The sequence below is a fragment of the Coenobita brevimanus genome, chromosome 95 (assembly GCF_032717465.1).
Source record: "Coenobita brevimanus isolate Jiangsu-jjx chromosome 95, ASM3271746v2, whole genome shotgun sequence".
NCBI classification, from domain to species: domain Eukaryota; kingdom Metazoa; phylum Arthropoda; class Malacostraca; order Decapoda; family Coenobitidae; genus Coenobita; species Coenobita brevimanus.
Window position 1 is genome coordinate 30,230,716 of NC_137048.1, and position 25,394 is coordinate 30,256,109.

The following is a 25,394-nucleotide window of genomic DNA, read 5'->3' on the forward strand; positions in this document are numbered from 1 at the left end:
GGAAGGATGGAAGTGAAGAGAAAAACAGGTAAGGAAGAGAAGAAGAAAGAAGGTAAAGGGGAAGAGATGGTAGGATTAGGGGAGAGAAGAAGAAGGAAGAGGAGGAAGGGGTAGGGGAGAGAAGGAGAAGGGAGGGTTAAGGGAGAGAAGAAGAAGGAAGGGGGAGGAAGGGAGCTCTGCCACACGTCTAAGTTGTGGGGGATAAGTTGAGTCAAGGAGCTTACGCCAGATAACTTTGTCCCCCTCGCTTGTCACGACCACCCCACCACAACCACCACAGTTACCACACCACCGCCACCATCACAGCTACCACAATTACCAAAACTACCACCACTGCGACTGTCACAACTAACACTATGACAGCTCTGAATGTTTCTTTTATAATACACAACTACTTCACCTTCATCTACCATCATCACAGGTACCACAACTTCCACTACCGCCACTGTCACAACGAACACTGTGACAACCATTCCTACTTCTGCCATAAGTTACAATCACCTCACCTACCTCCATTACCATCATCACGGCTCCATTACTTCCACCATTATCTTCATCACAACTTCTGTCTACCACTTACATACCTTTGCGCATCACCTCAAAAACACACTCAGTTTCCAAGCGTCTTTTTAAATCTACACACTTTATTCTCTCCCTGAGTGCGCATCCGTCTTAACATTTTCATTCCAGTTCGCTCAGTTTTTCGCAACATCATCCTCTTTTACTGCCCATGTTTCGCAACCTCACAGCACCATACTTCGCATAAATTTTCTCCATGTCACAACCACTATAACTTCTGATAATAATAATAATAATAATAATGATAATAATAATAATGCTGTTACTGCTGCTGCAACTACCACACTGCCACTCATACAACTTTCTTATCTACCTCTACAACCAGCATCTTAGTTACCATTACTGCTGAGACTATCATCACAACTCTACTGTACATAACTATACATACCACCATAACAACTACCACAATTACTATCGTCATAACTACCACTACTACCATCGCTTCTACTACTACCACAACACTGACAGCTACCACATGTGAAAGGAGTGGTATGTAATAGAAGAGGAGAAAGATTTGAAGAGGAAGGAAGGAAGGAAGAAAGGAAGAGAAGATATGAAGCTTAAGGAAGGGAGTAAGATGGAAGGGAAGAGGAAGAGAAAGAAATGGAAGACTTGAAGGAGACCAAAGGGAGGAAGGAAGATGGAACGAAGATATGAAGAGGAAGGAAGGGAGGAAGATTGAAAGAAAGACTTGTAGGCGAGGAAAAGGAAGAAAATCGAAGACCTACGAGAAGGGAAGGGAGGACATTGGAAAGGAAGGAAAATGTGGAGGGAGGGGATGGGTAGGGAAAGAAAGGAGGGAGATGGAAGGAAAGGGAAGAATGGAGAAAGGGGGTAATCAAGGAGAGAAGGGAGGAAGGTGGAAGGGAAAGGAAGAGAAGAAAGGAGAGAGGGGGTGGGTAGAGAAAGGAGGGAGGGAGATTGAAGGAATGGGAGGAATAAAAAGAGAAGATGAGTGGAGGAAGAAGAGAGGAAGATAGAAGGGAAGAATAGAGGGAAGAAGGGATAAGTGGGAGAAGGGATGAAAATAGAAGAATGGAAAGAGGATAGGAGTAGAGAAGGAAGGGAGGAAGGTGGAAGGGAAGGGAATGATGGAGGGAGGAGAGGAGTAGAGAAAGAGGGAGGAAGGTGGAAGGAAAGGGAATGATGGAGGGAGGAGAGGAGAATGATGGAAGGGACGGGAAGGGTGGAAGGAGGAAGGGAAGGGAAGGATGGACGAAGGAAGGGAGGAAGATGGAAGGGAAGGGAAGGATGGAGGAAGGAGGGGTATCAAGGAAGACATGGAGACCTGCCAGCCGTCTAAGTTGTGGGGGATAAGTTGCATCAAGGAGCTTACACCAGATAACTTTGCCCCTCACGCTTCTCACAACCACAACTACCACAATTACTGCCGTCAACCACCCCACCACAACCACCACATACCACAACTATCGCTGCCATCACACCACAACTACCACTGCTACTCTTATTACCACTGCCACCACCAGTCACCACTGCAGCCACAACCACAGTGACCACCACAGCTACCACTAACGATTCCGCCCGCTGCTACTACTACCATCACCATCGCCACAGTCACAACTTCCACCACAAACCATCACCACAACTGACACAGTTCCTTCTTCATGCCTTACCACCACCACTACTACCACAATCATCACCACCGCCACTTCTTTCACTACCAGTAATGTCTCTTCTACAACTGTTCATTTAATTCCACTATAGTACAAAAGTTTTCGTTACTACTACACTCACCACCACCACCACAATCACCACATTTACCACACCTTTGACTATCACAGTCATTTTTACCAGCACTAAGGCACTTTTATACCTAAAGGGATAAGGTGAATCAAAGTGCATTAGATAGATGGATAGATAGATAGATAGATAGATGGATGGGTGGATGGATGGATAGATAAATAGATAGGCAGACAAACAAGTAGGAGAGTAGATGGATGTATTGATTATAGAGTAGATATATTAGTAGACAGGTAGACAGTTTGGCTTACGAGAGTCGGAAATGTATATATGTAAGTAGAAGTAAAAGAATGCTCTTCTTATAGACAGATTTATAGATAAATATAGATAGATAGATGGATGGATAGATAGACAGACAGATAGATAAATAGATGGATAGATAGGTAGATAGGTAAATGAGGGCAAGGCAGATGCATAGAAGTTTATAGAACCGATGCAAAAGTGAAACAGAGAGGGGGTTGGAACAGAAACAGGCAACAGACAGACACATACACAGAAAAAGATATAAACATAAAAGGAGTTCAGACAAAAACAGACATTAACAGAGAGAGACAGGAAACAAACGGAGATAGAAAGCAAAAAAAAAAAACAGCCTGAAATAGTTAGAGCGACAGAACGGGAGAAAAATGAAATAGAAGAGATAGACAGAAAGAGATAGCCATAAATTGATAAAACAGATAAAATAGAGACAGACAGACAGATAAAGTAGACAGATAGAGTTAGCCGGAAATAGATGGAACAGACGGATGAAATAGACAGACAGACACATAGATACAACGGGAAAAATGAAAAGCAAAAGGCCCAGCAGAATCAGAGGTGAAACAGAGAGAGAGAGAGGGAGAGAGACCGACTGACAGACAAAAGGTTTCATCCGTTTCTCTGTTCACATAAATGGAAGGTGAATGGTGTGTGTGTGTGTGTGTGTGTGTGTGTGTGTTAGAGAGAGAGAGAGAGGCAGGCTCATCAATGCCACGTAATGCCATCAGTTGGAGTGCATGAGAGGCATAAAATTGCACAAGGCCATGAAGGGTGGTGAAAACTGAAATGATACCTGAACACTGGGTGACATTCCCCCTGTGATGCCTATTATGAAGGGTGTATGTGTGGAGGGTGTATGTGTATGTGTAGTGTATGTATGGATGGTGTATGTGTATGTGTAGTGTATGTATGGATGGTGTATGTGTAGTGTATGTATGGATGGATGGTGTATGTGTATGGGTAGTGTATGTATGGATGGTGTGTATGTATGGAGAGTGTGTATGTATGAAGTTAATAATATGGTGTGGCTTAGTGAAGTGTACACGTATGGATGGTATGTGTGTATGAATTATGTATGTATGAAATGTAGTAATAGTATTTTGACACCTCATATTGCACATTCTGAAGCTTGTATGTATGGGTGATGTATATGTATGAATAGTGTATGAATGGACTGTATGAGCATGTATGAGGATTTTATAAAAGGCACGTGAGTATTGCGTGACATTTGGCCTGTATTGCTTGTTAAGTAATGTATCAATGAATGTATGGATTGTAACAAATGTATGAACAGTGTATTAAAATCAGATGGGTGTAAAATGTGTATGAATTGGTGTATAAATAGTGTAGATGAAGAGAATGTATGAGGAATATGTTTGAATGGAAATAAGTAAAGCATTTATGAAAAAAATGTATGTTTTAAAAGTATATGTGAAGTGTATATATGAGTTATAGATGAAGAGAATGTATGGAATGCGACGCTGCATTGTGAGAAGTATGAATGAATGAATGAGTGTGTGTGTTTGTGTGTGTGTGTGTGTGTGTGTGTGTGTGTGTGTGTGTGGAAGCATGAAAGTTGGAGCTAATAAGGACAGTGAGGAAAAGTTAGGCAGGAGAGGCGTGTGTAGTAATTTGATTCAACACCCAGGAACACACACACACACACACACACACACACACACACACACACACACACACACACACACTCTAGACAAACATAAAACACACCAAGCACTCTCTCTCATCACTCCATGCACTGTGAAAATATTAAGGAAAAAAAAAAAACATTATACGTGACATTAATAAATCAGATAACCCATATTGAACGATAACGTGATCTTTATTTTATGCTCTGCTATTTCCAGACGATTTTATTCAGCTGTGGAGGGACTTTTGGAGCTGGAGGGGTTAAGAATAGCCTTCATTAATCCCTTTACAAAAATGGCACTCTATTAATAACAGAGAAAGAGAGAGAGAGCGATTTTACCCTGTTTTGTCGGGTGATGTTTTATTTAATGTTTTATTGACTTGTGATTTTAAAAACTAACAGATCATTTTATTAAGTTTGTGGGAGACATTTGTTGTGATGAGTTGGAAATTACTCCTTCTCCTCCCTCCCCCAACCCCCCACTAAGCCCTCTCATCCCCCCCACAAACCCCCTTTCCCCCACTAACATCCCTCTCCCCAACTCCTCACGGACTCTGTCTCCTCCACGAACCCCCCTTCTCCTCCATTAACTCTCCTCTTCCCCACTAAACCCCCTCTCCCCCGCTAAACTCCCTCTCCCATACTAGCCCCCCTCACCCCCACTAACCCCCAGACCCCCACTAACATCCCTTTGTCACCCCCCTAACCCCTTTTTCCCCAAACCCCCTCTTCTTCCCACTAACTTTCCTCTCCCATTCACGAACTTCATCTCCTCTTATGACCCCTTCCCCTGTTGACCCGCTCTCCCCCCATTAAACCCACCCTCCCCCGTTAACCCCCTCCCCCACTAACCCTACTTTACCCCCAGCGCCCCCCGTGGTGAGTGGGGATGGCACAGTGGAGGTGAGGCGGGGGGAGAGTGTGAAGCTGCAGTGTGAGGCGAGGGGAGACGCGCCCATATCACTGTCTCTGGCAAGGGATGGAAAGCCACTCGACACCAATGACTACAGGTGAGTGGGAGAGAGAGAGAGAGAGAGAGATTAAATTACAACATAGTACAAGAAACATTACGAACATGAATAACCCATCCGAAGTACACTGGAAGACGGAACGAATGTGCAAAATGAATGAGACCCAGATGGACGGAGAAACTCGAGGACCAAAAGAGGAGACAATCTTTTTTTTTTTTTTCCCTCCCCCCCTCCTCAAACTCTACCAAACTCGACATCCGAAATCAATCAGTTAGTTATCCCTACTCGGTCCGTTTTTTCCGACAAAGTTATCCCCGTTTTCTTTCTGTTTTTTCCCTCCTATTTTTTTCTTCACCTCGACGTTGCAGAGAGTTTCCTTCCTTCCTTCTTCCTCAAGCCCTTCCCTACGATGACTTTTGGGAATGATGAGTTGGTGAAATTATTTGAGGTTTCATGATTAAGCTTTGGGTGATAATTGGAGGGAGGATGTTTTATTATTTGCATTTAAAACGTCATATATTGATACGTGGTGGGAATGGCAAGCACAGTCATCTTCCCATTCCCATCCATCCACCCATCTTCCCCTCCTTCATGATCTCCCCTATCCATCCATCCCCCTCATCTCTCTCTTTCTCTCTCTCTCTCTCTCTCTCTCTCTCTCTCTCTCTCTCTCTCTCATCCCACTAATCGCATCCCCAATCATTCCTTCATCCCTGATTAGTCTCATCAGTTTCTCCATTTCATTCCTTCCATCGTCCTCTCCATTTCCCATCCAACCCTCTCAGTCCGCCATTCTCCATCCTACATTTTCCTCAGGTTCCCTCATGCTGCTCTACTAACCCCCTTCCCAATCTTTTCTCTATCCCTAACCATTCCCTCAGTCACCCCCTTAGCTCATCCATCCCTCCATTTTCTCAGACCACCTTCCCCAGCCTCCTCAGCCAGCCCCCTTCCCCTCTCCATTTTCTTCTATTTCCGTCTGCCCCCCCCCCCACACACACACACACAAATCCCCTCCTAATCCCTCCCCCTCCCTAATCAAACCCCATGTCACCCAGTCTCCTCATCTATCCCCCCTTCTGCTTCCCTTTCCTCTCTCACCAGTTCCTCCTCCCCAGTCCCTTCTCCCACAGTCCATGTCCCTCTCTGTTTTCCATCCTCACCCCAGTCCTTCCTCCCCAGTCCTTTCCTGTCAGTCCCATCCCCATCTATTTCTGTTTCCCATCCTCTCACCAGTTCCTCTTCCTCATTCTCTTCTCCCCAGTCAGTTCCCCGTTCTTCACCTCCCCCGTAGGTCCCTTCCCCTTGCCGGTTTCCTGCTCTAATTACCCCACCCCCTTTCATACTTTTCTATTCCCCGCCCTTCACGTTCTGCCATGTTCTCCTCCCTCCTCCATCTTCCCCCTCCCTCCAATTCCCCTTCTTCCACCAATCTCCTCCTTATTTACCCCTCTTCCTTCCTTCAGTCATTCCCCCCTCCCTTTTCTCCTCCATTTCCCTCCCTCCCACAGTTCTCTCACCCCCTCCCATTCCTTCGTCTTCCACTCCCTCTAGCATTCCTCCCTCGCCAGCCACTCTTTAATTCCCCTCCCTCCCCAATTTTTCACCTGTCTTCCCCTCTTCCAACCCCCCTTCCATTTCCTCCAATTCCGCTCCAGCAGTCCCCCCCTCCTCCCATTTCCTTCCTGGTTTCTCTCCTCCCGAATCCCTCTCCCGCTGCCTAATCAATCCCCCAGCCAGCAACAGGCCGGCGTGGGGGAGTTTGCAAGAGCACGGCATTTGGCAGATTGCAATTACAGGTAGGTCAATTAAAGGGAGGCTTGCAAGAGGGGAGAGGCAAAGGCAACAGTCAGGCATAAGGTGTGTGTTTGTGGTATAAGGTTTGGGGGAAGAAAACAATGATAGACGGTTGTGTGTGTGTGTGTGTGTGTGTGTGTGTGTGTGTGTGTGTGTGTGTGTGTGTGTGTGTGTGTGTGTTTCTGTGGGTGTGGGGTTAGAGAATGAAGTGATGATACACGCTTATAGGGGCGTGTGTTTGCTTCGTGGGTTTGGCTAGGAGAATGTATGAATTTTAGATGGTTATATATGGAGTTCAGACTTTGGAGTCTACTTTGGTAAATTGTAGGGACGGACGTAATCTGTGTGTTTGCTTCTTGGCTTAGAGTTTAGGGGAATGATAGATAATTATAATATGTAGTGCATGGATTTTGGAGCGTGCTTTGGTTAATTACGGAGGGAATAATCTGTTTTTAGTGTAGCAGCAACAGCAGCAGTAATAGCAGTAGTAATAGTAGCAGTAGTTGTAGTTGTAGTTGTTGTAGTTGTAGCAGTAGTAGTTGTTGTAGTAGTGGTAGTTGTAGTAGTAGTTGCAACCCCAGGCTTATTTGAACGTGAACCCAGTGGACAGCAGGCCAAAGCTGCCTTTTCAAAAGTCCATTATCCTCCTTTCAATGGATATGGTGGGAATGGGGAAATGTTGCACAACCGGTCAGCGGAACTAGGCGGTTATGTCGGTGCCACCACTTGAAGGCTTCCCTCTCCAGCACTGCATGTATAGTGGAAGGAAGGGGGGTATTGCGTTTCTTCTGGGTCTGATTGGGAAACGAAGCGATGATATTCCTTTATACTTACTGTCTGTTCGCATGTCATACAAACTTAATTCACGTGTGCCATTCTCCTTGATACCTAATGAGTCGAGAAACATGTCAGCCCTATTTCTGCTAAGGAATATTTTAGCCAGCAGAGGAGACGGAGAAGTAGATGAGGTGAAATATTAGGACGAACTTTTGTCTCCGTCTTTATCGTATGGAGAATAAATTTGGTGATCATGATTGGTTAAAAGTATGCCCGGTAGTCGACTGTACTTACTCCTGTCGTTGATTATGTACTGTTGTTGTTCTCACGCTGTCATTGTTATAGTAGTTTTTGGTTGTAGGGGAGAGAGAGCGAGAGAGAGAGAGAGAGAGATTGATTCAGAGTCAGAGGTTCCAATCAACACAGCATTACCTCTCCCTAAGCTCTTCCTCATTTCCCCACACAGTTCAGGAGAGAGAGAGAGAGAGATTCATTACCAAACTTCCCTTTATTCCCCACAGGTACAGTTTAGACGTGGTGGAAGGGGGCGGTGGAGGCGAGATCGTGGGGATGGGCGGGGGAGAGGGCGGAGGTGAGGGCGACGGGGGTAGGGGGTCGGGGAACGTGAGGGCGGAGGTGAGGGTGAGCAACGTGGCGCCCCAAGATTCCTCCGTCTTCGCCTGCACCGCCACCAACACCTACGGGAGCCACACTCATCACATGGAACTCAAGGTGCAAGGTGAGGAAAAAAGAGGAAGTGACTGATGTATATATTTTTTACTCCTAAATTTTTATCATTGGTGTTTTTAGGTCTCATTACATTCCTTTTCATCTTCAGCATCATCATCATCGTCATCTTTATCTTCAGCTTCGTCTTTGTGTTCTTTATCCTTATATTAATTTTCATATTCATATTGGCATCACTTTTCTCATATATACATTCATCATCCATCTTAAGTATTATCATCATCATCATCATTATCCTCCTCCTCCTCGTCCTCCTTCTCGTCCTCCTCCTCGTCCACCTCCTTCTCTTCCTTATCATCATCATCATCATCATCATCATCAACACCTAACCACCGAACACAGGCCTTCCAATTAACCCCTGTAATCCACCGGCGTTGACATTTTCTTCCTAACAAGCTAAATGACCGGCTCTCATCGCCTCATTTAACCGTCATGCTACTAATCACTCTGTAATGACGTTGCAGACACTCTCAGATACGTATATATATTATGTTTTGTATGTATTGTCTGGATAGCATGAGGGAGGATGGCTTGGATTGGCAGAGGGAAGGGAGTGAGGGATGAGTGGTGATAGAGAGGCTTTGTGTGTGTGTGTGTGTGTGTGTGTGTGTGTGTGTGTGTGTGTGTGTGTCATTGGGGCCATATGGAAGAGCAGAGGAGACATACGTAATTAATCCATCCATCCATCCATCATCCACTCCTTCAGGTCCCCTTCAGGAGCGTAGAGGGCTGGGACAAAGCTACTCAGTCCAGACATTTGATGGAATCGCGACTATACTCATTTTGCTCTAACTTGGCCTAAAATTGACATCTCTCCATCTTGAGTAGTGAGTTAAAGGAATAAAAATTAGAATATAATGGCAATCACAAAGAGGGGCTGTGGAAAAGATGATGAGCTGTAGTACTGCCGTATTCCGTGACAAATCTACGTGAAATAAGCCTCAGAGACGAATATTTTGACCAGGTTTGGGTGAAAAGAGTATAGTTGCTCGCCTGAGACCGAATTCAGAGCTTCAGATAGAACCCTCGAACTGCCAGAATTGAACCCGCAATCGCATAGTCCATAGTCCACCTGTCTAGCCACTGCACAACCGTCCGTCATTATATAAAGCAAAATCAACACGAATTTAAACAGTATATTAAGAATTGTACTCTGGATATGGGAGTAGGAGGAACTATAGTCAATGGCAGTTCATGTAACTAGAAAAAGTAGTTCATCTCAGTAAATTGGTGTGTATATTATCATTATTATCATCATCATCATCATCATCATATCATAGTGTTATAAATGGGGCGAGCATGATCCAGCAGCAGGAAGAGGCAAACAAAAATACAAGTGTGCGTCATCAGAGTTCTCAGTGCAGTGTGCCTAATATCCTTCACTCATCATTAAAGCCATTTAGATTATTAATGGTATTGGAATTCTTGTATATACTCATAGTCGAGAGAGAGGAGAGAGAGAGAGAGAGAGAGAGAGAGAGAGAGAGAGAGAGAGAGAGAGAATTGTACACATTTAATACTGCGGCCATCATCAGACAAAAGAACCCTATTAACCTAAATGACCTAACTTATTAATATTTCGACGTTAACTAACCAACTTTGACCCAACAGCCTAATCTAATCTAATCTAATCTAACCAAATCTAATATAATCTAACTTAATTTAACCTAACCTGACCTGACCTCTCCTCAGACGTACCAGAAGCGCCCCGTGACCTGCGCGTGAGTCGTGAGGGCAGCAGGTCGGCGACGGTGACCTGGGCCGCCCCTCCCTCCCCCAACACCCCCATCACCCATTACGTCCTTCATCTCAAGCCCCAGACAGGTAAGGTCTTTCGAGGCCGTTTCCCGTAGTTGTAGGGTCATCTGGAGTAGTTAAGGTATTTGTAAGGTCCTCAGGGTACTTAGGGTAATTGTAAGGTTATTTGAGGTCATGTGAAGTAGCTGTAGGATCATCTGGGTTACTGATTGCACACGGAAGGTAGGTAAAGGACATTATTCTTGTATTATTGGGGGTAATTTGAATCAGGTCATTAACAGTAATTTAAGTAATTGTAAGGTTATTGGAAGTTGTTTGAAGCAGTTAAAATGCCATCCTAGGCACTTAAGGCAGTCATATTATCTCACAGGATTATTAAGGCTAATGTAAGGTCCTGTTGAATTTTTATAGTTAATAGGACATAAGGTTTGATATGACTTAGGGCAGTCGGTAAGTTATGTAGGACTGTTAAGGCAATGGACAGGTCGTAACTTGTCCATAATAGGGCAATCGCCAGGTCAAAATAAAGCAATCATAAGGTCATTTAGAACTATTAAATCAATCGTTAGGTCAAGATGAAGGCTGCATCCCAAGCTGAATGAAATCGTCTGGAGAAAGGAAGAATAAAATTGAAAAATCGTCCTCGCAGGAACGAAATTTTAGGTCTGGCCTGACGGATCCCATGTGGTTGAATAAAATCGTCTGGAGATAGCAAGAATGAAATGGAATAATGGTTCTTGCAATGAAGAGATCAACCCCTTCACTACGACAGCGATTTTTTTTTCTTTCATTTTCTTTCATCTCTTTTTTTTCTTTCTTTTAACTCATGCTACATCCAATCGCTTTTGTTCAGCGTAGGGTTGACCAATTGTAGCGAAGAAGTTAGTGAAAGACAGACCTCTCCAGTTCGAAAAAGCTGTCCTACACTGAGTAAAATCGTCCGAAGCCAGTTAGAATGAAAATAAAAGACGTAACTGGATTAAAGAGTTGAAGCTTGGCCAACTGAAGGGAAGAAGTTTGGCTAATTGATGGTACTTCTAGGGCGCTTGGGACTCTCTCTCTAGATGCACTTAAAGGTGTGCTTACTTATTGCCTGCCACTTGCACTTAAAGTTGTCCTCACTTAACCACTCCAAGGTTATTTTAAAGTTGCCCTATGCTATGGTTCTTCTCGCCACTTAGCACTCATTTCTACCACTTAAGGTCTAGTTTTCTTACCCGGTATCTAGTTTTCTCACTTGTGACTTGAGTTTCCTCACATAAGAGTGACTTCTCATATTTCAGATCAAGTCCTTTCAGTTTAGATCGGGTTTTCTTACAAAAATTCGACTTCTTGCACATGAAATCGACTTAGATCACTTAAGAGAGTCTTTTGTCATTTAAACTAGACTTCCCTTACTGAAAATCAACTTGTTTTGATTTGGATCGAGTTCTCTCGCTTAAAATCGACTTCTCTCACGTAAACGCGACTCCCCGCTTAAAATCGGCCCCTCTCACGTAGGAACAACGTCACTCTCTAAATATGGAGTTCTTTCACTTTGGGACTCAGTCTAGTTAAAATTTAGTGCCCGAAGATGTGAACAACCCCCTAGTTTTTTAACGGCAATTACTGAAGCCTGTGGTGATAGAGCAAACCTGACCTTCCTGTATCCTTGCTAACTGCACTTTGTAATGTGGGATGCAGACTAATCACATTCAGCAGCTACAGGTGGACCTTAATTCAGCATTTATTTCACGCCTCAATCCCACAAGGGGTGGCCAAAAACGAATCACCCCCATGTCACTCTCACCTCTGCAGTCAGGTTGCCCATTCTCCAACTCACAGCTCCCTCTCTCGTACAGGCTAGGCTAGGCTAAATAAAACTGGGTCAGGATAGCATAGGGTAGGATGGAGTTTATTGGATTAGGCTAAGCTAATTTAGGTTAGGTTAGGGCAAGGTAGATTAGATTAGGCTAAATTAGGTTTGGTCAGGGGAAGTTAGATTAGATTAGTATAGATTAGGATCAGCTGAATTAGGTTAGGTTAGGATAAGAGATTAGATTACCTTGGATTAGGTTTGCTTTTCCTCACTTCTAGGTCGTTCTTGCTGCCCTCCCTTTGCCGTTAGTTCCTCAGTTCCTCAAACCCCAGGAATACTTAATGCCAGAATTGACCTTTGCATTAGTAACAAGGGGAAGACGTGTCGCTCTAAGAAGCTTAGTTAAATTTGAGAGAGAGAGAGAGAGAGAGAGAGAGAGAGAGAGAGTGAGAGTATTATTAAAAGTGGCTCCCATATACATACCTACAGACAGACAACTAGGTAATAAGGACAGTAACAAATTTACACACACACACACACACACACACACACACACACACACACACACACACACACACACACAGGCGGACAAAAAAGTAAAATATAAAAGTATGTACCCCAAAGAATAGGAAACTAGGAATCCAGAGTTAAAAGGGGTACACGAAAAGTAACTCTCTGCACCACTTAAATAAAAAAAAATATAAATGAGAAAAAAATAATCCCATTCCCTTCCCAGTTGGGTACGGAGCTCGAGTTTCCTCCAAGAATTCCCTTTTATTTTTATTTATTTTTATTTTTTTATTTAAGGGCGTAAGTGGATTTGTCCCCCCCTCCTTTTTTTTGTACCGGGTCTTTTATTTTTTATTTTTTAATGTATTCTGGGTTTAACTTTGGGGAATTTATTATGCGTAGGCCAGTGGCGGTGGACGAGATTTTTTTTTTTTTTTTTTTTTTTTTGGTGGGGGTAGAGGAAGACGTGATTTTTTTGTACCTGTCTGTGAGGCCTTATTCCGGTTGGCTTAGGATATTTCGAAACATCTTTTCTTCAGCGATTTATTCTGTTATTTATGCCAGTTATGCCGATATTATAAAGGTACAAGTAACTGCTAGGTAATATTAATCCTTTCAGTTCTATAGGATGTTTTTTCTTTTATTCTTGACAACTCCAAACTTTTTTTAGAACAGATTTTTGGAACTGGATGGGTCAGTTAGAGCCTTCATTATCCCCTTCACAACGAGAGGTCTTTCCCGAAGTTGAAAATAATCGTCTGGAGGTAATGACGATAAATTAAACTATAGAATTGTTCTAACCTGACCAAGATCTCCAATCCCTTCCAGCTCAGTTGATAGCCATGTGTAGTCAGAATGGAGGGTCCGTTTGACTAGTACCCAGGGAGACTCATTCCTACCTCATAACTAAGGCTTATCCAATTTCATGCAACCATACTGTTTATCAGGTGTTGTGTTGCGGATGCTGCATTAATTATTTCGTGTGTTGTACCAGGTGTTGAGAGTGCGTCTATTTTACTAAGCAGTGCAGGGCCGGTCCTATCACTTGACGAACTAGCGCTGCATCGACTAGGGGGCGCCAATTTCCGCCAGATATAAAGATATCCAAGTAAATATCTGTAGATCAAGTATTCTTTAGGGGCGACAATAATGGAAGGAATTTCCAGAAAATGTTTGCATATATTCCAAGCCTAATTTTAATGCATTAAAATTCGAGGGAGGTTGAGGGCGACACCACCACATTCGCCCAGGGCATCAGATGCCTTAAGACCGGCACTGGAGCAGTGAGTGTGTTATACTAAGTGTTGAGTGCGTTTCGTGTATTGTACTGATGTGCTGAGTGTGTTGCATGTGTTTTTCTAATATTGCGTGTGTTGCAGCATCGTGGGAGGGTGCCGGGGTGCGACAACTGAGGGCTGAGGGTGGCAGTACCTCCGCCACACTCAACGACCTACTCCCTGCCAAGGTCTACCAGGTCAGTATAATTTCTCTCTTAACCCTTTCTCTGCCATAGGCGCAGCTATACTGTACTCTTTTCACCATAACTTGACCTAAAGTTGTCATATTTCCATCCTGAATGCCGAGTTGTAAAAATGGAGTGTTGCTGTCGTTGTTGTTGTTGTTGTCTCCAGCCTCATCTGAACCACTGGAGGCTAAAGCTGCTTTCTCCCTGCAGCCATCCATCCACTTTTTTGATGGGATGGGGAAGTGGTTTAGGGACGTTTGTATAACCAGGCAGTTCAGTCGCCCTGTTGTATCAGTGCCACCACATGAAGGCGTCCCTTTCCATCAGCTGTTCTGTAGTATGGATAAAATTCAAAGTGCAGTGCTTCCTCTAACTGGAGAAGTTTATCCCTTAAATAAACGCTTTAATATGTCGGTACCGTCTCTCTCTCTCTCTCTCTCTCTCTCTCTCTCTCTCTCTCTCTCTCTCTCTGTTGAGTAATAAGAACAATTTTGGGAGGTCTCAGGGTCACCGATATACAGGGTTTGATCCGTGGACCCTCCCTTCCCTTCGCACACACATTAATCATTTATACCAATTCATGCACCCTGACGCTTTCACACTCCACATTCCCTCACTCGCTCTCTCATTCACTGGCTCTCTTTATTGGCTCTCTTCTCAACTCACTCACACACTCACTCACTATATTGATCTCCTCTCACTCACTGGCTCCTCTGTCACTCTTTTCTCACTCACTCGCTCACTTTATTGTTCTCTTTCTAATTTTATTGCTCTTCTCACTCGCACTCACTTTTTTTTTTGCTTTTTTCTCACTCACTCACTTTGTTGCTGTCTTCTCACTCATTCACTCACTGTATTGCTCTCTTCTCACTCACTCACTCATTGTATTGCTGTCTTGTAACTCACCAGCCTTTTTTTCACTCCTCTCACTCCCTTCCATCCATGTACTCCTCACACTCACTCTTTGCTGACCCGTTCACTCATGTTTCCATTCATTTCTTTTTTTTTACTTATTATTCATTCATTTTTCTTTTCCATTCATTTCCTTGCTCCAATTCAGGTGGCGTAGCCTATTCTCATTCTCCTCCATTCAGCCACTCTCTCTCTCTCTCTCTCTCTCTCTCTCTCTCTCTCTCTCTCTCTCTCTCTCTCTCTCTCTCTCTCTCTCTCCGATAATAATTAACTGTTTGGGAGACCTGTTTATCCTCTAAAATAGTTGTTGTGGCTCCATGCTCATCTGAAACGCGAACCCGGTGAACTGCTGGCTGAATTTTCCCTTTTTCCTGCAGTCCACCATCGTCCTCTGGGGGAATGAGGAGGGAGTCGAGGGACGCTTGTATGATCAGTCATTGGTGCATTCTGGATTTATCAGTGCCACCACGTCCGTCACTCACTCTCATTCACTCGCTGTCTTTATTGCTCTCTTCTCAACTCACTCTCACTCACTCACTCACTTACTTTATTGCGTCCCTCTCCAGCGCCAGAGTGAATAGTGAAATGATACAATATGAAAAACAAAACCATACGTGCAACACAACTACTTTACTCTAACTTGCCCAGATTTTTTCATTCGTAGCTTATTTCACTTAGCTCGGTGGCAGAGCAAGATAATCCTGTAGCTCTGTGTCCTTTCGACAGCACTTCGGGACTAGCTGCATATTCAAGTGTTTGATCTGGTGTTACGGCTCAACATTATAGATGAAGAGGTGCGAATTAGTCCAAGTTAGAGTAAAAAAGGTATACTTAACAATTTTTGAGATATGTTTATCCTGTTTAATTTAGAGAGGTATAAGAGAGAGGGGGAGTGTGAGTTGGGGGTAGGGCAGCTAAATGGCAGGGGACAGGGTAAAATGGAGGCGATTTGTTTGTGGTCACCCCTTACGGGATCAAGGCGTCTGGCCATAGATAGACATACTGTATACTGTAGATAGATAACTCCTATAGATTCGCGTGGTGGCCGTGAACAGCGTAGGGGAGTCGCCGTCGTCTGAGCCCCTGACACTGCGTACTGAAGGCGAGGCCCCCAGCGCCGCCCCCGTCAAGGTGCGGGCCGTGGGGGTGGGGCCCAGGGAGGTGCAGCTGACCTGGGCCGCCCCTGACCCCGACTCCTGGAACGGACAGCTGATGGGATACTACGTGGGACATAGACTGGACGGGTTAGTAGTAGTAGTAGTGGTGGTGGTGGTGGTGGTGGTGGTGGTGGTGGTGGTAATACCAGTAGTAATAGTAGTGGTAGTTCTTGTTGTTGTGATTGTGGTAGTAGTATTAGTGCAGTAGTAGTAATTGTTGTTTTTTTTGACTGACAGAATGGGTATCTGGTGGTCTTCATTTAACTTACAGCCGTGCACTCATCCTTCAGGCTTTCTTTAATCCTCCCCACCCTCCTCCCAGCCAGATAACGAGCGGGCGATCCTTCAGCTTCGACACGGTGGGGGTGACTGGGGCGGGTGATGAATCCTACACCATCACAGGCCTGGAACGCTTCACACGCTACATCTTTGTTCTCCAAGCCTTCAACGCCAAGGGACCCGGACCACTATCCACTGAGGTCTCCGCTTCCACGCTGGAAGATGGTGAGTTGGAAATTTGGTCTTTGTGTATCAGTCATTGCACGATTTTTTTCCCCAGCTTGTTTAGGATTTCTCGGGGCGTAAATGGATGTCAGTTAACTCTTTACCATGCAGGAGATTCCTTCTATCAGAATTTGTTCCTCTGGATGCAGCCAGAGCCCCCTGTAAAAGCAGTTCATAATACAGTATTGTCCAACAACACCAGGAAGCGAAGTCCATTCTTGTCAAGAAGTGTTGTCGTTTCTTCTGCTTTTCTGTATGTTGTGTGCTATATATTTGGTTGTTCCCCTGGTTGTGATTGTGGGGAAAAAAAAATAAATATACAGCTACAGCCTCCTAGCCCTCGCTTAATCATATTTTCTTCCGAGTGGTCCAAATCTGCAGGAGTAAGTGGAAAAAGAATACATAAATAGCGCTATATCGTATATTGTTGTGATAAACCCATTAGTATAACTGATATAATTAGCTGTATATGCAATATCTTAACCTCCTAATTGGTCCCCCAGTACTGAAGAACGTTGTGCTGAGGCCTATAACTTCAACAGTTACCCAACAAAGCCGTTTTCTGTTTCAACAAAGGAGTAAAGAAAACCAGTCATCCCAAATGGTTTAAGGGGTTACTTGATTGCAAACTTTTTGTTTGTTTGTTTTTTCGTTTTTTTAGTGCTACACCGAAAAATAGTCATTCATAGGCAGATAATAAACTAGTTGATTATGTACTTATATTTGTAGACTTGTGATTTAAGAATAAAAAGTTCTAGAGTACTCATAAGGTTGAAATATGTATATTCAAAATTTGAGTAAAACTTGAACGTATGAATATTATAGGTCATATGAGCTGCGATCAATGAAAAAAGAAATCCCATTTATCATATTCGGAACGTAGATGTAGATTTGTACTATTGTCATTCTTCCACCGAATTCACAAAACAGACTGCAAGGAACGAAAATCTCTGCCAAGTTATGGTATGAATGAACCGTAGTTAAGGTATACATGAGTGTACTGTACTAACTTCGACCTCTTTTGTCCCCCAGTACCTGAAGCTGCCCCTACTGACGTGACTTGTGTAGCCCTGACCTCGACCCGCCTGGAAGTCAACTGGAAACCCCCGCCCCCTGCTCGTACCTACGGCCGCATCACCTCATACACCCTCACATACACGCCCATGGATGATCATACAGGCACATATCTTTGTGTTTGTCTGTCTTTGTACCTGCTTGTGTGTCTAGTATCACCTCTTACTCTTCCACATGCACACCGGTGGATGCTTAATGTATGTGTGGGGGGGGGGGGACTTTAATTGTGTGTTTCTTTATCAGTTCCCTGGTCCCTCTTTTTTCACCAACTCATGCACCCATACACACTGCACACCCATGGACCATACTGGTTTGTTTGTTACTCTCTTTGTCTGTCTCCGGACTATATGTCTTTGTGTGTCTGCAGTGTTATCTGTCCCTTGATTTGCTTGTCTGTTTGTCCTTCTCTTTGTGTATCTTTCTGCCTGCAGGTTCTGTCTGTCCATCTTTTTATTACTTCACACCTCCTCATATACTCACCTGTAGATGATCATACAGACAATTATCTGTCCTTGTCTCTGTGTTTGACTTTGTCATTCAGCCTCTTTGTCTGCTTGTCAATGTTTGTGCAGGTGTTGTTTATCTTGTCCTTGTTTTTCTAGCCATCAGTCTTGGTAAGAGAGAGAGAGAGAGGAAAGTAACTTTTACATGCACAATTTAAACAGGAGTTCATCAACAGTCCAATGCTAGCATTGTGTCCTGCGCTGCATATTTCTCATTCCTCCTAGAATGTCAGAGAGTACTCTTCTGCATGCTTTATATTGTTATCTCTTAAAAACTATTCAAGTAACACTTTTCATCATCACAGTTTGCAGAGAAACATTGGTGAGCTTTTGATTGTGATAATACCAGTCATATAGCTATCCACTCCTAAGTCTCTTCACACCTCCGTAGGCCTCCCAGCCGGTGAGTCTCGTATAGTTAATGGTCAGAGTGCTACGGTGGGGGACCTAGAGCGCTACACCAACTACTCTGTCACTGTTGCTGCCTCCACCAAGGCTGGTGTGGGTGTCACTTCTCATCCAGTGAACTGTGCCACAGAGGAAGATGGTGAGTGTTTTATTTCTTTCTCATGCATAAACCTTCACATTTACCAATTTATATATTTGCTGCCTTTAGATTTGCTTACTGATATGGGGTACATACAACATTTTGTTACTTTATATTGTAGCTACCCTGTACTCATGTATCTAACATTTCCTGATATACCTTTTACCTTCTGATATATGTCATACACGGGTCTGTGCAAATGCCTGCTAGTTAATCAGTGATACAGTACCTACGTATTTACTTACTGTGTTACTGAGTTACATGTCCATTTAATCATCTGTATACCCTGTAATTTATTCACAATAGTGTACATATTTACTTGATCACCTGTTCTTCATACACTGGTCATATCTTTTATGCATTTTTATCTGCTTGTAAGTGGTATATACTCATTTCTTCCTAGAATACCTCATTTATGTACCTATATCATCATGTACCAAATTTATACCATTTATCTTTACCCATCCTTATACAGTATGTATACCAGATTTATATACCATATCTTTATTTATATACAAAATTTATGTTTCCATATGCTTGTTTTTTCAAATTTTTGTTACCATTGCCTCATTTATACACATGCTTCCTCATTATGCTCTCCCCTTTAACAGTACCTCAAGCCCCGGAACGCATAAAAGCAGTGGTGAGCGGCCCCAAGAGTGTGATTCTGGCCTGGTCTGCCCCAGTTCGATCCCATGGTACCATCACCAAGTACATCCTCTACACCCGTGCCCCACCAGAACGAGATCCAACTAGACGGATCTTGCCTCCACAGGTTGAATGATGATGGGACTGAGGCTTTGTCTAACTTTTCTTCTTCCCTTTTTTCCCCCTCTTTTCGTTCCTCTGCCCCTCCCTTTCATTTTCTTCACCATTTTTCTGTCCCCATCCTTTTTTCTTTCCTTTTGCCTGTTCAGTCCGCTTCCATTAATGTTTGTTTTGGTTTTGTTCTCTATCGTATTACTAATTATTGACTTTAGTAGAAGAGGGCTTTTATGGTTAATGCCTTTTTTTCTTTCTTTTTTACCCCTACCCATGTTCTCTTCTTTTTACTTATCTTTCATTTCCTTTTTCAGCAGAGTAGAGGATAACAACACTGAAAGTGAAGGAGTCTTTTCTTTCATAGTACAGTACTTTATTGTTTGTGTGTAATTAAACATGCCTGAATTAGTTTTGCAGTGAAAGTCATCAGTCAAAATTTTCAGTCCTAAGTATATGAGCAGAAACCATCAGTTTTAGAGTAAACCCAACTATACTGTAATACTTTTCTTAAAAAAAAAAAAAAAAAAAAATGTCAGTGGTAACTGAATGTGTGTAGGCTATAATGTAGTGGGAATTGGGGATAGGATGATGATGGTGAACTTCTTTTCCATCTCATTATCCCCCTTCCCGTTTGACATCCCTTCCCCATCCCTTCTCCAAATTTCCATATCTCCTTGTTATTCCTATTTATCCACTCTGTCTTGTTAATGGCCACCTGTACAGTCCTCTCCACCACCTCCTTCCATTATTCTCCTTCAGTCTCCCATTTTCCCTTTCCAGTTATTCTCCTTTCTCTATGACTCCCTTCTCCCTTGTCTGCCCTTCATTTCCACAACCCTCATAATTTTTTTTTTTTTTTTTCCTTAGACACGATGGCAAGAAGTAACTGACCTACAGCAGAGACAGAGATATGAGTTCTGGGTCACTGCAGCAACGAGAGTTGGGGAAGGACCTGAGTCGCCTACAGTCAGTGCCACACCCACACCGAAAGGTTAGTGATGAAGAGGAACATTTCATTCATTCCATACACATCGCTTCTAGCACAGATCTTCTCTCATTGCTGTACATCATCCACTTCACTTAAATGCTGTACAGTACAGTACTGTGCAGTAATATGTTTTTCATTACCTGTTTTTTTGTTACTAATTGGGACTTCCACATTTCTCATTTTAAAATACTACTTTGCATCACTAGTTTCACTACTCTTCCATATGCCCACTGACATGCTGTGAAAATACCCTTGTTTCCATTACAGTACATTGTACAGTATTGGATGCTGAAATTCTTAGAAATATGATGGGCAGACATTACCCAAGTGGCAACATGTGAGTGAGTGAGATGGTGCACAATATCTCCATCTGTTGGTATTCAAAATACAGTAGCACCATCAGCTGAGGGTTCCTGGGAGTACTTCTGGGCCCAGAGTCTGATACATACAGTAAAAGAATCACACAACTACTTACACACCTCACCAGACAACATACAAAACTTAGACCTTACCTTTCAACATAAAACAGTCACACCTAACCACATCACACTCTCACACCTAACCAGACAATACACATACACCTCACCACACCACACCCACCTTGCCACATCACATTCTCCTGATCACACCACATTCTCACACTTCGTTACACCAGTCTCACACTTTATCATACCACATTCTTACACTCAGAGATATCACCATACATGTACAGTACTAACATAGACCTCACCACTCATTACACACAATTTGCACTCTCACTCCTAATATTCACACACCTTACTACACATCAGTTTCATATTCATAGCTTCTGTTTCATGAGGAGAAGAAGAAGTCACCAGCAACTTTTGTACATTACAGTATTATATTATTTAATTCCAGTGTTGCTTTTGATTTTTTTTTTCATTTGTTAACTGCTTTGATAATAAAGAATTATCTTTCAGTCTTGAAATGTTAAACTGGATTAAGTCAAGTATAAATAGGCAAGGCTAGAAAGTTGTTTACATTAGGAATAAAAATTCTATGTAAAGTGAGGTAAAAGCAAGACTAGGATATGGGTAGAAAATTTTAAAAATTTATATAAAGGTGCTAATATCGTGGATGCAGCTGTTGTTTTTATTGTGGCCCCTTACTTATCTGGACATTGAATTAGTGAACAGCATTATGAATATGCCCTTCTGCAGTTCACTCTACCTATTTCAGAGGATAGGTAAAGTGTTGAGGGACATTTGTATAACCAAACAGCAAGCTGCCCATCTATATTAGTACTGCTATATGAAATACCCCTATTCTGGCTAAAAAGCAGATTTTTGTCAGCCCAAACCAATCCAGCTAAGTCTACCTCATTCCCCACAGTTCCGGCAGGTGTTTACAGTGTGGGTGGGAGCATGCGGGCAGCAAGGGGGACAGATGTGGTGTTGGGGTGTCCACATGTCGGTTCTCCCACACCCACACTTACCTGGAGACGCAACAATGCACCTATCACACGGGAGGCCAGGTGAGATAGGGGTCGACGAGGGGTTAGTCGATTGATAAGAGAGAGAGATAGAGATAGCTTTGATGGATTGTGTGAACCCTGATCATCTCTTAACTCTGTGGGGAGGGGTGGGACTTGACCGAGTGTACTAACCCTTATAGTGGTAGAGAGAGAGAGAGAAAGAGAGAACTGAATGTGGATAGTAACCTTTTCACTGAGAGAGAGAAAGAGAATAGATTATGTTAACCTTTGCATTGTTAGGCTTTCAACAATGCACTGTATATAACATTTTGCACATCAGATGTTTTCATGAAAACAACAGTAAAGTGAAAATTGCTTAAGCAAACGGTTATGTTCCAACCAGAAAAGTTATTGTAAAATGTTAAATTCCATGCAAGGTGACCATTGAGCATCAAAATGAATTTGTTGTTGTGACTGAATATAATATGTCAGTATTTATTAATGTTAAACACCAAAAGGAATTTAAAGAAGTATGGTAACATAATATGGAAGTGTGGGTTGTATCGACCCAGACCCTTCACAGTGCATCGTGATTGCCCTGGGGGTAGGGGGGTTTTTCCAAGAATACTCCCCCAGTATCCCTGCTTGTCGTAAAAGGCGACTAAAAGGGTTGGCGGAGGGTTAGTGCCCCTCCCCGGAAAACAACTAACTTAAAAAACAAACAAGAAGCCTCGGACAAGGACTGACCAAACGTTGACGACCAAGGACCGGACAAAGGACATTGCAATTGGAACTTGGAATGTAAGGGAAGCAAATGATGAGGTGAAAGAGAGAGAGAGATTGTCCAGGTGCTTGAGGATGCGAAAGTGGATGTATGTGGAATAACTGAAACAAAATGGAGAGGAGAAAGTGTGAGAGAATGGGAGTATGGATGGGGTATATGTGCAGGAGTAGGTAAGAATGAGAGGGCAAAGGAAGGAGTATGTATAGTTGTGAGTAAAAGATGGAAGAGGAGCATAGGACAGTATGGATCAGTTGGATCAAGGATTGTGTGGGTAAAGTTGAAAGTTGGAATACAAATGTGGGCGATTGTGTGTGTGTATGCGCCAACGCAAGATCGTGCTAGAAGAGTGAGAGAAGAGTTCTGGACAAATGTAGAAGTGTGCATGGAAAAGTTTGGAAGGAATGATAGAGTGTTTTTGATTGGTGATATGAATGGTAAAGTTGGGAATGTGAAGGTGGATGGAATAGTTGGTGAGTGGGGTGTGCCTGCTGAGGTAGATGAGAATGGGAGTGCGTTAGTGGACATTTGTGCTGGGAGGGGTTGGTGATAGCCAATACCCTCTTCAGGCATAAAATGATCCACAGGTATACATGGCGAGTGATGAGAAGGGTGGGTGGTGAACTGAATGAAAGGAAGGCAATGATTGATTATGTGTGTGTGGATGAAAGGATGCGAAGATGTATATTGGATGCAAGAGTTTATAGAGGTTGGGGGAGTGGACTTTCTGACCACTACTTGGTGGTGGCCAGAATTAAAGTTCAAGTAAGATGGAGGAATAGAAGAAGGGAAAGACGAGAGGAAGGAGTAGTTGCAAGGAGAGTGGAAAGGTTACAAGAGGATGAGAAAAAGGCAGAGTATAAGAGAGAAGTGGAGGAACGATTGGGCAAATATGAATTGGAGCAGATGGGGGACGTGGAAGGTGTGTGTAGAATATTTACAGAAGAAATATGTGCAGCATGTGATGTGGTGTGTGGAAGGAAGAGAAGACGGAGGGGGGTGCAAGGAACAACGTGGTGGACTGAAGAGGTGAAACGGGCTGTGGCACAAAAGAAGAAAGCATACAATGAATGGATGAGAAATAGGGGCGTGGAAGAAGTTGAGAGGCGGAAGAGAGAGTTATATGTAGAAAGAAAGAGAGAGGTGAAAAGATTAGTAAGAGAGAGTAAGAAGAGAGTGGAGGAGGAATTTGGAAGGAATTTGAGTGTAAAGTGGAGGGACTGTAAGAAGATGTTCTGGAAAGAGGTAAAAAGAGTAAGACAGGGTGGAAGTGAAGTTAGCAGGGGAGTGAAAGATAAAAATGATAGATTACTAGTGGAGAAGGGAGAAAAAGTGAGCAGATGGAGAGAACACTTTAAGGAATTGTTGAACGTGGAGGATGGAAGTAATGCAAGTATAAGTGGCTGGGGAATGGCTGGGAGAAGGAGGGAGGTGAGAAGACAGGAAGAAATCAGTAGGATAGAAGTTGTGGAAGCAATGAAGAAAGTTAAATCAGGGAAAGCCCCAGGAATTGATGGAGTGTGTGGTGAAATGCTGAAGCATGGGGGATAGTAGTAGAATGGATGTGGAAGATGTGCAGATTGGCCTGGGAGGAAGGTAGAGTCCCGGAGGATTGGAAGTCAGGTATAATTATTCCCTTGTACAAAGGAAAAGGGGAAAAAGAAGTGTGTGGTAATCATAGGGGCATTTGTCTTCTTAGTATAATAGGAAAAGTGTATGGCAGGATACTTATTGACAGAGTTAGAGAAAGAACAGAGAAATTAGTTGGAGAAGAACAGGGAGGCTTTAGGAAGGGAAGAGGTTGTGTAGATCAGATATTCATTCTCAGATCTTTAGTGGAAAAGTTTCTAGAGAAGGGAAAGAAGTTGTATGCGGCTTTCATGGATTTGGAGAAAGCATATGACAGGGTGGATAGACTAGGATTGTGGAAAGTGTTAAGAATATATGGAGTAGATGGGAAGTTGTTGAATGCTGTGAAGAGTATGTACGATGGTGCGAAGGCTGCAGTGCGTGTGGATGGTGAACTAAGTGAATTTTTCTCTTTGAAAGTTGGGTTGAAACAGGGATGTGTAATGTCTCCATGGTTGTTCAATCTGTACATGGATGGGGTAATAAAAGAGGTACAAGGTAGGGTAGTGGATGTTGGAGTGGCCCTGGTGAGAGAGGATAGTGTTTGGAAACTCCCTGTACTGTTGTTTGCAGATGATACTGTGTTGTTGAGTGAAGACGAAGGGGAGCTGCAAGGCTTGGTGGATGAGTTTGGGAGAGTGTGTAAGAAACGGAATCTAAAGGTGAATGTAGGGAAGATTAAAGTGATGGTCTTTGAGAGAGGTGAAGTCAGTGAATGTACAGCGAGGTTGGATGGTGAGGAATTGGAAAATGTGAGTACGTTTAAGTACTTGGGTAGTGTGATGAGTAAGGATGGAGGTTTGGAGGGTGAAGTGCTTGAAAGGGTACAGCAGGGAAGAAAGGTTGCTGGTTCTTTGAAAGCAGTGATAAGAAACAGGGAAGTGAGCATGGAAGTGAAAAAGTTACTACATGACAGTATTGTAATACCAACTCTAACGTACGGAAGTGAAGCTTGGACGTTGTTGGAAGGACACAAGTCAAGAGTGAGAGCCGTGGAAATGAGTTATTTAAGAGGAGCCTGTGGAGTCACATG

The 25,394-nt window shown here is 43.2% G+C and overlaps 1 protein-coding gene across 1 annotated transcript in view; it reads left to right on the forward strand.

Annotated features, from left to right (window-relative positions):
• Nucleotides 1-25,394, forward strand: part of LOC145413275 (cell adhesion molecule Dscam2-like) — a 700,221-nt gene that overhangs the window by 658,740 nt on the left and 16,087 nt on the right. Inside the window, exons 17-27 of the mRNA XM_080283003.1 lie at nucleotides 5,115-5,256; nucleotides 8,313-8,530; nucleotides 10,231-10,362; nucleotides 13,984-14,078; nucleotides 16,014-16,225; nucleotides 16,461-16,642; nucleotides 17,675-17,821; nucleotides 18,611-18,766; nucleotides 19,378-19,541; nucleotides 20,396-20,519; nucleotides 21,870-22,011. Coding sequence (XP_080139129.1) covers nucleotides 5,115-5,256; nucleotides 8,313-8,530; nucleotides 10,231-10,362; nucleotides 13,984-14,078; nucleotides 16,014-16,225; nucleotides 16,461-16,642; nucleotides 17,675-17,821; nucleotides 18,611-18,766; nucleotides 19,378-19,541; nucleotides 20,396-20,519; nucleotides 21,870-22,011 — 1,714 coding nt within the window. The remainder of the gene's footprint in view (nucleotides 1-5,114; nucleotides 5,257-8,312; nucleotides 8,531-10,230; nucleotides 10,363-13,983; nucleotides 14,079-16,013; nucleotides 16,226-16,460; nucleotides 16,643-17,674; nucleotides 17,822-18,610; nucleotides 18,767-19,377; nucleotides 19,542-20,395; nucleotides 20,520-21,869; nucleotides 22,012-25,394) is intronic.